The sequence below is a fragment of the Sceloporus occidentalis genome, unplaced genomic scaffold (genome assembly GCF_023333645.1).
Source record: "Sceloporus occidentalis isolate IW3139 unplaced genomic scaffold, rSceOcc1.0.p SCAF_8, whole genome shotgun sequence".
Taxonomy (NCBI): Eukaryota; Metazoa; Chordata; class Lepidosauria; order Squamata; family Phrynosomatidae; genus Sceloporus; species Sceloporus occidentalis.
In genome coordinates this window covers 26,988,360-27,001,325 of record NW_028316988.1, presented here as the reverse complement: position 1 = coordinate 27,001,325, position 12,966 = coordinate 26,988,360, and the positions used below count along the sequence as shown (strand labels likewise).

Below are 12,966 nucleotides of genomic sequence, written 5' to 3'. Positions count from 1 at the left end.
CCTTTAAGTCATTTTCAACTCATGGTTACCCTATGGCAGAGGTTTTCTTGCTAAGATTCGTTCAAAGTGGGTTTGCCTTTGCCTTCCTCTGAGGTTGAGAAAGTGTGACTCGCCCAAGGCCACCAATGGGTTTCTATGGCTGAGCAGGGATTTGAATCCTGGTCTCCAGTCACAGTCCAATGCTTAAACCACTACATCACACTGGTGTCTTACACATGCATAAGTTCCTATCAAGTGCACATTTGGTTGTGCATTCAGAGACACAACATCACCATTCAACTCAAGAGTTGAATACATACATTACATGTAATGATTTAAGCTGCATAAGTCTGGAGTGAAGTCTCAGGTTCATTGTAGATCAGTCTTGTCCAATGTTGTGCCCTTCAATTTTGGGGGCTTATGGATGGTGGCTTTTTGTCTAAAGGACCTGGAGGGTTCTGGCTTGAGAAAGGGTTGAGGAGGCAATAATAGATGGAGTAATGGTCTGACTCTGTAGAGGCAAATTCCGATGGTCCTATTTAAAGTGTTCTCTTCATGCAGAATCATGAGAATTGGAAACCTATAACTTTTTAAATGGAGGTACCAAAATTCAGCAATATATTTGTAAGTAGATAGTTCTAGATTTGGACTGTGGTACATCTGGGAAAAACTTCCTGAACATCCGGAGAACAATTGCCAGTCAGAGTGCAGAGAAAAGAGCTTATAAAAATTACTTAGAATCATAGATTTGGAAGAGACCCCAAGGGCCATCCAGTCTGGGGTTCCCTACCAGATAGGAACACACAATCAGCCTTTGTCTAAAAACCTCCAAAGAAGGAGTCCTCTGGACATGCTTCAACTTGTCAATATCCTTCTTGAATTGTGGTTCCCAGAACTGGACACAGTATTCCAGGTGAGGTCTGACCAAAGCAGAATAGAGTGGCACTATTACTTCCCTCGATCTAGACACAACACATCTATTGATGCAGCCTAGGGCCATGTAGGCTTTTTTAGTTGCTGCATCACGCTGTTGGCTCATGTTCAGCTTGTGGTCCAGTCTTTCTCATTTGGTCACTACAGCCAAAATGTTGACCAGAAAAGCATAATGTCACTTGCCGTGTTCTTGGGCAGCCTGCAGGGAGGTTTTGGAGGAGAGAATTGCTTCTATTCCATGATGTTTCAAACCCCTAAAGAGTAGGATAAGATGGCCTCAAAGGTACCTTACAGGTCTAAAATGGGCTGATCCTGTGATTTCTCATTTTCTTATACCAACTGGTTGCAAACCTGCATTATAACTCTTGCTTTCCCTCCCGCTATCTTCTTCTAACTCCTCCTTGCTGTTTCCCATCATAGGTTCCATCAGGGCGACTACACTGTGGAAGTGAGCATCAACGACTACTTGGATATTTATTGCCCGCACTACGAGATCCCTTTCCCCATGGACCGCATGGAGCGGTACATCCTCTACATGGTAAACTATGAAGGCCACGACTCCTGCGACCATCGGCAAAATGGCTTCAAGCGCTGGGAGTGTAATCGGCCGGATTCACCCAACGGGCCACTGAAATTCTCCGAAAAGTTCCAGCTCTTCACCCCTTTCTCTCTGGGGTTCGAATTCCGACCTGGGCACGAGTATTATTATATATGTAAGTACTAAGTATTAAGATAGAAACACTGTCAGATGGATCCATAATGAGTTGGAAAACAGTGCTCAAAGAGCTGCCATCAGTGGCTGCATTTCAGTCTGGAAGGAGGTCTTGAGCAGAGTGCTGCAGGGCTCTGTCCTGGGGCCATTACTCTCCAATATATTTATCAATGACTTAGATAATGGGTTGTAAGGAATCTATTAAATTTGTGGATGATACAAAACTGGGAGAGGTAGCTCACACACTGGAAGATAGGAACGGGGTTCAGGACGATGTTGATAAAGTACAAAATTGGGCTGAAACGAACAGAATGAAATGCAACAGAGACAAATGCAAAATTCTACATTCTTGCCACGCAAGCAAAATGCTTGGGGTCATCCCAAATGTTTGGGATTATTGTCGCTCATAAACTGAATATGATCCAGCAATGTGATGCTACAGCAGAGAAAGCGAATGATATTTTAGCCTGTGTTTATAGAACTGCAGTTACCAAATCGAGGGAAGGAGTAATCCCACTATATTCTGAGCTAGTGAGGTCTCAGCTGGAGTTCTGCATTCAGTTCTGGGTACCTCATTTTAAGAAGGATATAGAGAGGTCGGAGGAGGGCAACAAGGATGATAAAAGGGATGGAGAACAAAGCGAGGAAAGGTTTGAAAGAGTTGGGCATGTTCAGCTTGGTGAAGAGTAGATTGAGGAGTTACATGATGGCCCTCTTTAAATATCTCAAGGGTTCTTATAGAGAGGAGAGAGCAGGGTTTTTTTCTCTACTGCCCCAGATGGTAGAACCAGGTCTAATGGTTTTAGATTACAAGAGGGCAGATTTCGATTGAACCTTGAGGATAAGAACAGTTGGGCAAAGGAACTAATGGTCTAGAGGTGGTAAGGCCTTGTACTCCAGAGGTCTCCAAAAAGCGACTGGACAGCTCTTTGCTGGGGATGCTTTATCTAGAGATACTACACCTATTGGACTCCAGTCGACTAGGTGCCCTCCTCCCAGCTCTATGGTTTTATGCTTCTAAATTCAAAACATGTTCTCTACATTGGGTGAGAATGTGAGGGGTTTTCTAGACTGTCCTATTATCGTTTGCATTTGCAGACATCCTCTGTAAAAAATGTAATTTGTATGAAAACATTTGGCTCAACATAGGTTCCTTCAGAAGAACTATTACATTTTACGCTCAGGCAGCACTTCCCTCCCCAAAAAGCTAGCAGGTTTCACAATTATACAAAATGGTATTTTCATTTTAAAAGTCCCCAAAATGAAAAAAGGGGGGATCCATTAAAAACACATTTAACATGTGGCAATATTCAAGGCACCCGAGAAAAATTGTGAATTTTGCTTACCTCCTTGGACGTTTTTATTTCTTTCTTGATATTTCTGTCTTGACTTTCCAAGTACATGGCTCTGTTCCTACTCCCTAGTTTATCTTCACAACTACATTCCTGTGAGGCAGGTCAGGCAAAAACAGAAAGAGTGGCATTGTGTCACACTTTTCTACAATGATTCCAGCAGAGAAATGCTGCTAAAATTGTTACTGGATAGGCATAGATAGATGCACGCACAACCATAGAGTTAGGACTATAGCATCAAACCAGACTAATACTCCACCTAGCTCAGTCTATATCAGGGGCATTCAAGCCCTGGATCTTACTTTTCTGGCTCCCAAAACTCTCATCAGACCCGCAAAACCTCATAAATAATGCTGTTAAAATGTGGGGGCACTTTTTGCTCCCAAGCCATGCAGAAGACCCACCCTGTGAAAACACACAAAGCACTCCACGTCCATCTCCCCGAGTAACTCCAAACCTTGTACAGGCCCTATATGTCTCCATTTTCCTCTGCAGTCCCTCTCAATATAGTGGCAGGAGGTGACTCCCTCTCAAAATGGTGGTATGAACTGACTCCATTTTGAGAGGGCCTGCAGAGGGAAATAAACCAAGGTGTTCATCCATGCTACCCACCCATCCCAATTGCCCCAGTCTCCAGTGACTGGCAGCAGCTGTCTACAATGTTAGATGGGAATCTTCCCTAGATTTATTTAAACCTGGGCCCTTCTGTATGGAAAGCATCTCCTTTGTAACTCAGCTATGGCTTGTTCCTAAAAGGTACAATGGGATTATATTCCTCATTGTTCTGAACAAAGGGCTGATTTAAAGAGGAGCAAAAGAAGCGGACTTCTCCTGTGTCAGAACATTTTGCATCGTTTTTATATAGTTTTTAATCTGTATTGTTTTAAAATACATTGTAAGGTGACTTGAGTCATCATTGTCTTCCTCTTTATCCTCCTCCTCCTCTTCTTCTCCACTGATTCTTTGAACTGTGAAAAACTGAAATTAGAGAATGCACAAAGAAGTATGGACTTCCTACAAAAGAGGCACGACTTCAGTTCCTGAGTATATTAAAGCTATTAGATATTAGAAGCACAGGGGAAGGCAGACTTCTGCAGCACAAGATTATGGACACTTCGTGAAGTTGAAGGCTTTCATGGCTGGCATCCATAGTATTTTGTGGGGTTTTTCGGCTCTGTGGCCATGTTCTAGAAGAGTTTATTCCTGACGTTTCGCCAGCATCTGTGGCTGGCATCTTCAACTTCTCTGAAGATGCCAGCCACAGATGCTGGTGAAACCTCAGGAAAAACCCACAAAAAACTTATGGACACTTCCTTTCCACACATAGCTTCATACTCTTGGATCACCCTCCCTGTTTCAAATCATCCCGCTTTTTGCCGTCTTTTGAGGACCCAGCCCTGCCTGGGTCCCTTTTAAAAGGGGACGAGGCTACCTTCCGTTCTGCCCGGCCTCTTCCCTGGCAGAAATATTAAAAATGAAATGAAATAAAACCCGGAGCCGCACCGCCAATTAACTACTTCTGATTACTCTGTCAGTCAGAACCCGCGCAAATCGCAGGGACCGGCGCAATTAGCTAGAACGACTCTATTTAACCTCCATTGGCAACTGGGGAATGCAGCAAACTCCAGGACCCAGCTGGGACTCACATTCCAGGGAAAATAATAAAAATAAACCAATGGAAGATATGCTGCGAGAAAGAGAGAGAGAGAGACCCCTTGGCAACCCATAGTTTCCTCTTGTAATGGCATGGAGGGGGGAGTTCAAGATTATTCCATTCCCAGGCCATGTTTTGGCTTGTAAATGATTTGAACTCGGGCCTCCCACCGAGCCCTCTGGCCTGCAGGGCTACCTGCGAAGAAAAATAATCAAACGCTTGAAATTAGCTTCCCAGACCACCCATTAAGAAGACCCTTATTTCAGAGTATTCATTTATCTTGTTTTTCTTTTCTTTTTCAAAAAAGAAGGGTGGAGGGGACAGCTCTCCAAGAGGACTCTGCCTTTGTCAGGGAGCAGGCTGGATGTGCCTCATAAACTAGGCTTCATTGGGGTTTGGGTTGCCAGATCTCGGGGTCCGGCCCCGACTTTCCCGTTTTTGTTGGTCATTTCCAGGTAGGAGAGAGGCACGGGTATAAATTCTCCAGTTTTGTGGGACTCAGTTCTGGGAAAGAGGAAAGGGGTACGTTCAAATCTGCACCTCCGCAAATATAGAGGAGCAGCTTACTACAGTTTCTAAGCCTGAATTGATTTGGTGCTGCAGCTTGCAAAGTCGTGTCCCAAGTCCTTGCAAGGTACATTCAAGTCAAACCTCAAGTCAAGTCTGAAGTCTTGGGGCCAACTTTTAATGCAGGATGCATTTCTCAGAGAGGAACAGCAGACACATTACACACTGTTCAAAGTGGGGCTTGTGGTCTGCTTGGCAGTTGTCCCAATACACATCAGAGGATCCCTCTAAAGCTTTTTAAATGCTTTAGAAGGATCCTTCCACCTCAAGCCCATTGCCTAATGCGTTTGCTGTTCCCTTCCAAGAAATGTGCCTTCACTGCTTGAAGTGAATAGCACCAGCAAGTCAGCCACTAAAAATATACAAGCCTCATGTCAAGTCACTGTGTCATTTTTGCCAAGTCAAGTCCAAGTCAAGTCATTGATGTGACTTGAGTCTACATGTTGAATAACCGAATCATAGAGTTGGAGATGTTTCTGAACTTGGTTCCTGCCAGATGTGACAAAAGTCTAGAATGCATATCTAACTATGCTTGGCTTCCCTTTTCTGCTGTTTAACTATCTCCAAGAGAACATGGTCACTCTCACCTAAGGATCCTCCGACTTCCACCCCATTGACCAGGTCATCACTGTTGGCTAGAATCAGATAAAATAGCTGATTTCTTTATTGTTTTTCCACCTTCTGGATAGTGAAAGTGTCTGCAAAGCAAGTGTGGAATTTGTTGGACCTTATATTCTTGGCAACGTTTGACTTACAACAAGTATCAGGATAGTTGAAAGCCCCCATTGCTAATACATCTCTCCTTTCTGAATATTTGCTCCTCTGTTCTAGGAGAGCATCATCCAAGTCCTCAGTCTGGCTTGGGGATCCGGCATCCCTGTTGTCCATCTTAGTTTTTACCCTGACGCTCTCAAACTGGCTTCCTAGATATCTGTTGTATTATATATGCTTTGCTGTGCTAAGAGTTCAAGTTCATCTTATTTATTTCCCATGCTTTGTGCATTAGTGTAGAGACACGTAAGACTCTGGGTCATTCCCCCAGCTGCTTATTTAAGGGGTTTTCCTCCCACTGTTGGGTTCCTGTATGATTCGCCTAGTTTTCTCTATAATATTTGAGCTTTTTTCTCCAGCACTTGATAAACTCCAGCTCTCAAGAAAACTGCCTCCCCCATAACAGTTTAATCAGGTTTGCGAGTAAAACCTTGATCAGGTTTGTGAGACTCCTAGCAAAAACCCTCTGCCAACTGCTTTGAGTTGCAACCCATCACTTGCTAGAAATCCATCTTCATGAAAACACATATCATGGTCAAAGAATCCAAACCATCCCCAGCGGCTCCATCTGCTGCTCTTGTTGCCACCATCACTAATGCAGGAGAGCTTTGAACTGATTCTGTGTCCCTGCTCCTTCAACTCCTATGTGTCACATTCCTCCCAATGCCAACCTCCTGTGTATGGGAACTGGCCTCCTTTTCATTTCTCCTTCCCTCCTAGTTATTGTGGTATCAGGGCTCACCCTCCACTCTGCTCTGCATCCACCTTCTGGCTAGCAGCAAATGTGTTGTGTGCTTCAAGTCATTTCTGATTTATGGTGACCCTAAGGTGTACCTAACAAAAGGGTGGTGTTTTTGGCAAGATTTGTTCACAGGAGATTTGCCATTGCCTTCCCCTGAGGTTGAGAGCATGTGACTTGCCCAAGATCATGGCATGATTATCAGGCAGTTTCCCCCTAAAATCATGTAGAAAGCCTTCCAAATGGTGAAAAAAGAAAATACTCTATCCCATTCCAACAAGAACCTGGAATCCCATACTGCCATCCAATACCTCTGTTCCCCCCCCCCCTTTGCATTCCCTCTCAAAATGGTGTCAGGAAGTGAAACGAAGTGAAATGGTGTCGCCATTTTGAGAGGGTCTACAGAGGAAAACAGATGTTGGGGCATGCTTTGCCCCCTGGATCCCATGCAGTTGTCCATCTTTGCCCTAAGCTTCTGGTGAGCGGGGCAGATTTTCTCTCTCTTTTCCTGACCATCTTCTTTCATCCACTCTGCTGGGCAATTCTCTTTTGTCTCTCCATCATATCTGTCCCTCCACCTTTCTCCTGGCAATTCCTATCTTTCTTACTCTACTTAGGACCCCTCCCTCCCTTCCTTCCTTGCTCTCTGACACCCTTTTCTCTTTCTCTTTGTTACTTTTCTCTCTATGTCTGGTCACTCCTTTTTTTCCGGCTCCTCCTTTCTCTCTCTCACCTTTTGCCATCGCTTCTCAGCCGACCTCCTCTCTTTCTCTACCACCCTCATCTACCATCCTCCCACAGGCATTCCTTTTCCTTCTCCCCTTGGATCACCTCTCTTCTCTCTCTGCCACCCCTTTTCTTCTTCTCTCCACCATCCTTTTCCCTCTCTCTCTTACCAGTTCCATCTCCCCCCCCCATGCTTTTTTACACTCTCTTTTTGCAGTTCTGTCCCACCCCTTTGCCCCTGCCACCTTCTTTTCTTTCCCTCTTTCCTGCCACCTTCCCTCTTTATTAGTATCACCCCCCTTTTCCAGTCTGTCTTTCTCCCACGGTTATCCCTTCTCCCTTTCTCTCCCTCCCTCCCTTCTCCCATCCCTTCTTCTTCTCCACCCAGAAAGGAACAAAACGCTCTTGCTAGAGGTCTGATCACTTGCAGAGGATTTTTGAAATTAGGTCAAGGCCTGCATAAAATCAGGTCAGTGAGTCACATGAGAAGCTAAAGTTGCAGCCTTCCCCTAGATCTGCAGAGCTGAATTGGACCACAAAGACTGTCCAATCCAACCTCCTGCCTGCGCAGGGATCCCTGGCTAAAGCACCCCTGAGACATGGCCGTGTAACCTGTTTACAACTCCCCTCCCCAAATGAAAAGATGAAAACCAGGATGTGTGCAGCCAAGCAACCCCAGAGTGTGGTCAAGATGTCAAGAGTTATATGAATTAGGAAGAACTGACATGCTGGGAGATGCTGCAGCGGTTTGCTTTTGCTTGAGTCAACTGGGAAGGGCAAGATTCTGCCTCCTCTGCTTCGCTCCCCCCCAATTACACTGGACCCTCCACATTCACTGGGGTTATGGGTCCAGGACCCCCGTGAAAGTGGACTAACTACAATTTTTAAAAACAAAACACCTTTCTAGGAATCTGTGATTCCCAAAGTGGATGGTACGCCTCTCCAGGGAGCAGTGGAAAGATGCAAGTGGGTGGAAGAGGAGAAAGGGGGCAGAAGGGGCTAGTGAGGGGAAAGGGGGGTAGAAGGGAGACCTTCATTCAAAGTCTTGGTGTGCAAGAAAGACATGGGGAACCAGCAGTCTTTCGGACCATGGAAGGGAAGCAGGTTGCATGAAACTACTTTTCAGGTTCCCTTCAAACCACAGTGCAGCCTCACTGATCATTTCATGTGGTGGCGTTTCCCACTTGCGAGGCTTGGGTGCAGGACATCACGTCTATGGCTCAGTGTGGGACATCTGTCCATTTTGGGACAGACTGTCTGACTGGAGCAAAGAATTAAGAGCGTGTGGCGGTGGGGAAGAAGCGGTGGTGCAAAGGGCCCTGCTTTCAAATCTCAGACCCTGTTTAAGCGTTGTGAGCTTTTGTCAGGACTTGGCAGGCAGGCGGGAGTTGTGCTGCTGCTCCTGCTTTCTTTTACCAGACAAGCTGAGAGAAGATGTAACAGAAGACGCAGTGTTTGTGTATGTGTGTGCAGGGTGGGGAAGATGCATCTCTGGTGAAGGAGAAGGAGGAGTATCTGGAGTCAGTTCTTGGAAAGAGCCCTTCACCTTGGAGCAGCATCTGTAGTTTAAATCTCTCTCCTTCCTCATCCGTGCCAGTCTCCGATCCAGAGCATGTGGGCTCTGTAAAACCCAAAGACACACACTGGCTGTGCCCATCTCTGTCTCAATCCGAAGAAGGATTGAGAGCCCCTTCTCACCAAGGCGAAGCTTTTTCCTTTGCGCTTGATCTCCTTGGGAGCAAGGACCGAACAGCTGACTAAGCGGTGGCCAAGGGCCTCTTGCCCACACTGGTCTTTGCTGGAAGGTGGCATGCACAAAAGGCTTCTTGGATGCTGGTCAGCCAGATGTTTGGTTGCTGCTCCCAGGGCACCCAGGTGCAAAGGGAGCAGTGGCTAAGATTGGTTGTTTTGAATTTGCAGTAGAACACTAGATCTAATATCACGAAATGCACTGGACACTAGGGTCATCACCCCAGAGGAAAGGAGGCAGTAGCCAGAAAAAGTTTGGGGACCACTGTTCTAGGCCCTTCAAAGCAACTCTGTTGTCAATATTGGCCAGCGGTTGGCCACAGAATTGTGCTGGAGGACCTAGAAATGCCTAAAGAGGTGTTCTCTCTAGGAATCTCTATTTCCTCCAGTGTGACTCCTGGAGGAAATTGACCATCGTTTTGGACTGGAGGACCTAGATATTCCTAGAGAGAACATATTAATCAAATCCGTGAATAATCAAATCTGCAAAAGTCAAAGCCACAAATGTGGAGGGCCGACCGTAACTGCATGTAAGTGACGTTTGTACTTTGAACTCAGTTTGCAGCTATTGAAGTAAGCTGTGGGCGAAGAGGGAAAGTGGGAGGAGGAATGAGAAACCGGGACATTTCAAAAGCAGCTGGAAAAGTGGGATGGCAGAGGGTTAATTGGGATTCTTCCTGCTAAACTGGGGCAATTGAAGGGGTGATGGTTCATGGGGAGTGTCTTCTAAACAACTCTTATCACAGAAAGTCATTCCATATGTTTAGTTGAAATCTTCTTTCCTCTCATTCAAACCCATTGGTTTGGGTCCCACATTCTGGTGGTTGTTGTTCTTCTGTGCCTTCTGACTGACGGCAACCCTATCAGAGGGTTTTCTTGGCAAGATTTGCTCAGAGGAGGTTTGCCTTTGCCTCCCTCTGAGTCGGAGAGAGTGTGACTTGCCCAAAGGCACTCAGTGGGTTTCTATAGCATTGTCCCTCTTTTGCCTTACACTCCTAAGGACTCACTTTTGAGTGTTGGATTAGAACTGCAGCAGACCAGGGTTCGAATCCCTGCCCAGCCATGGAAACCATGGAGTGATCTTTATTTTTAGTTATCTCGCCTTTCTCCCAAAATGAGCAAGGCATATAAATCCTGCTGAGCAAACCCATTGTAGGTTTGCCCTAAGGTTCCTATAAATCGCAGTTGACTTGAAGGCAGAGAACCACTCCTAATCTGAACCCAGAGCCGCCTGTTCTGACACTTGTGGCTTCCCAGTTTCATTCAAATTTAAGATATGTCTAAATTCTTCCATTTTCTGTGTCCGCATTCCCTTGGTCCCTTTCCCTGCCCCTTTTCTTCAGATGCTTAAACTCTATTTCTAAATGCTCGACTGACATCTTATGTTACGGAAGGCTAGAAATGGGCAGAGATTTCCTTTGGGGAGGCAGGATTCGTATTTAGGAACGCAGCGCCATACCTTTGCGAATGTGGTCCCTTCTGTATGCAAAGCTTTCCCTTAGAATTTACTTTTCTAAAAGTAATTAGTATTGTCATTTGAATACACACACATCCAAGTACTTCGGGGGTATATTCTTTATTTTTAACTTTTGCATGCTTTTTAGTGGTTTTATCCTGGTTTTTAATCTAGCGTTTAAACCATTTAACTGTGTTTTAAAATTGTATTGTTTTTAAGGCAGTTCTCTTTGTAAGCTGCCCAAGGTCCCCCTCCAGAATACAAATGAAATAAGCAAACAAAGGATTTTTTAAAGCAACTCTTTGGCTTAAATCCGATTATTATTCCCAACTGGAGTAACCCATTACATCAGTGAAACTTACCTTAGTGTTCCCTTATCATGTTCTCACTGATTCAATTAATCTACTGTAGTTAGATCAAGTGAATCGAGATTAGGATTTTGTTTTCTCAGCGCTCAAAAGTAATTAAAATAAGTGAACAGTTGAGTAAGTTCCATTAATTCCAATGAGTTGCTGTTTTGGAGTGGCATTGGAAGGGAAGGGAATATTCAAAAGGAACTGACGATTTAGTTACTTTTAAAACAACAACAAAGGAGTGCTCCAAGATCACAAAACATACCTGCAATTTCTTGTAACTAACCCGCGAGGCTGAAAATTTCCGTAACTAACAAAGTAAAGGAGAATATTTGTATTGTAAATAACTCATTGCTTGCGCTATCTTGTAAGTAACTCATCACTTGCACCCTGTTACAAGTAACTAATTATTTGTGCCATATTATCAGCGACTCTTTCTCTGCACTCATCTTAGGTGGTTTGTTATTCGAAAGCCAAGTTGATGCTCCAAAAAAAAGGAGAGTTTGTGTTTGTTGAATATTATTTACATTTACCATTTCCAACATATATTTTTAAATTACTCAGATTTAGGGAATGAAGCCCAGAAACTTGTTGACATTAAAAAATGCCATTGTCATCCTGGTTCAAAAGTAGTTAAAATAACGGAATGGCTGAATAAGTCCCATTGATTCCACTGAGTTGGTATTTTGAAATGGAATATCAAGTGGAACTCATCTTCCTTAATATTCCCCCCTTCCCTTGCTCTAAATTATCTGTTTTTCAACCCCCTTAATTTGTTCCTTTTATCTATATTAAATCTATATTAAATTACCATTTTGCCTCTCTCCCTCCCTTGCATAAAATGTCATGCGTTAAAATATCCACATCTGCTCCTACTTCTCTCTCAGCTTCTGTTTGTCCTTCTCCCCCCGACCCCACAGTCTTTCCTCTTTTCTATTAAAGTAGTTAGGGAGCGATTACACAGGAGTAAAGTGGTTTAATTAAAAAATAAATTAATCATAATTAATTAATTAATTATCGGCAGCATATTAGGTCTCCCGCATCCCTATTAATCGCTGGAATTCTCTTTCACAGTCTATGTTATATGACTTTTTACATGTACTTATCTAGGTAGCAGAGGCACCAGAAAGCCTTGTTTGTGAATTGCGAAGATGTGTAATGGGGCACCAGCAAGCATGCACAACAATGCACGTCGGGCTCCATGCGTCGGCACATGTTCAACAGCACTCTCTAGTCAGTGTCCCAATGCACAACGGGGACGATGGGCATCGGTCACTTTCCTGGCTCTGCTAGACAGTAATGTGACAGCGGTGCTTTACTGGATGTGGACATCATGGCCTCGTTCCCACTTACAAAAAAAGCGGTTTGTGATCCGAATCGATGGATATATTCAACAGCGGAGTGTGGTTCCCACTACATTTGCCCCAATCGCATTTTCCTCCTGTAAAATAACCCTCTTGTGGTTCACGTTCACAAATGAATTGGTTCAAAATGGACCCGCTCCAAATTTAATCGATTCCGATCCGCATCTGGTTCACACATGCGCAGAAATGATTTATCCAAAAAGATGCTGAAAACACCAGCATCAAAAAGATGTGGGTTAAATGGGTCTAGCATGTCGCCCCCCTCTACGAATCGCTTCAGCGAATCAATTCAAGTGGGAACCAGGGTCATTGGAACTGGTTCCAACCGATTTGCAATCTGATTTAAAAAGTAGTGGGAATCAGGCCCATGGAACTATCCCATTTTGATTCCCACAGATGTAAGTCCACTTACAAAGACATACATCCCCAGCAGGATTTCGACCAATGTAATTTTTAATACTGCGCATTATAATATCAATTATAATGGGTCCTTGTCATCCATGGACTTGCCATCAGCAGATTTAAGCATCCATGGACGGCAAGCCCACATTGTTCCCAGTGGGGCGCGTGCACATGGCCACACAGCCATTAAGAACATCCTCTGCTGTCCC

At 44.5% G+C, this 12,966-nt stretch overlaps 1 protein-coding gene across 2 annotated transcripts in view; it reads left to right on the top strand.

Moving 5' to 3' along the window:
* EFNA2 (ephrin A2) overlaps window positions 1-12,966 on the top strand; it is a 215,378-nt gene that overhangs the window by 184,857 nt on the left and 17,555 nt on the right. For both annotated transcript variants that reach the window (XM_089535734.1, XM_089535736.1), the window contains exon 3: window positions 1,333-1,625. In XM_089535734.1, coding sequence (XP_089391860.1) covers window positions 1,333-1,625 — 293 coding nt within the window. The remainder of the gene's footprint in view (window positions 1-1,332; window positions 1,626-12,966) is intronic.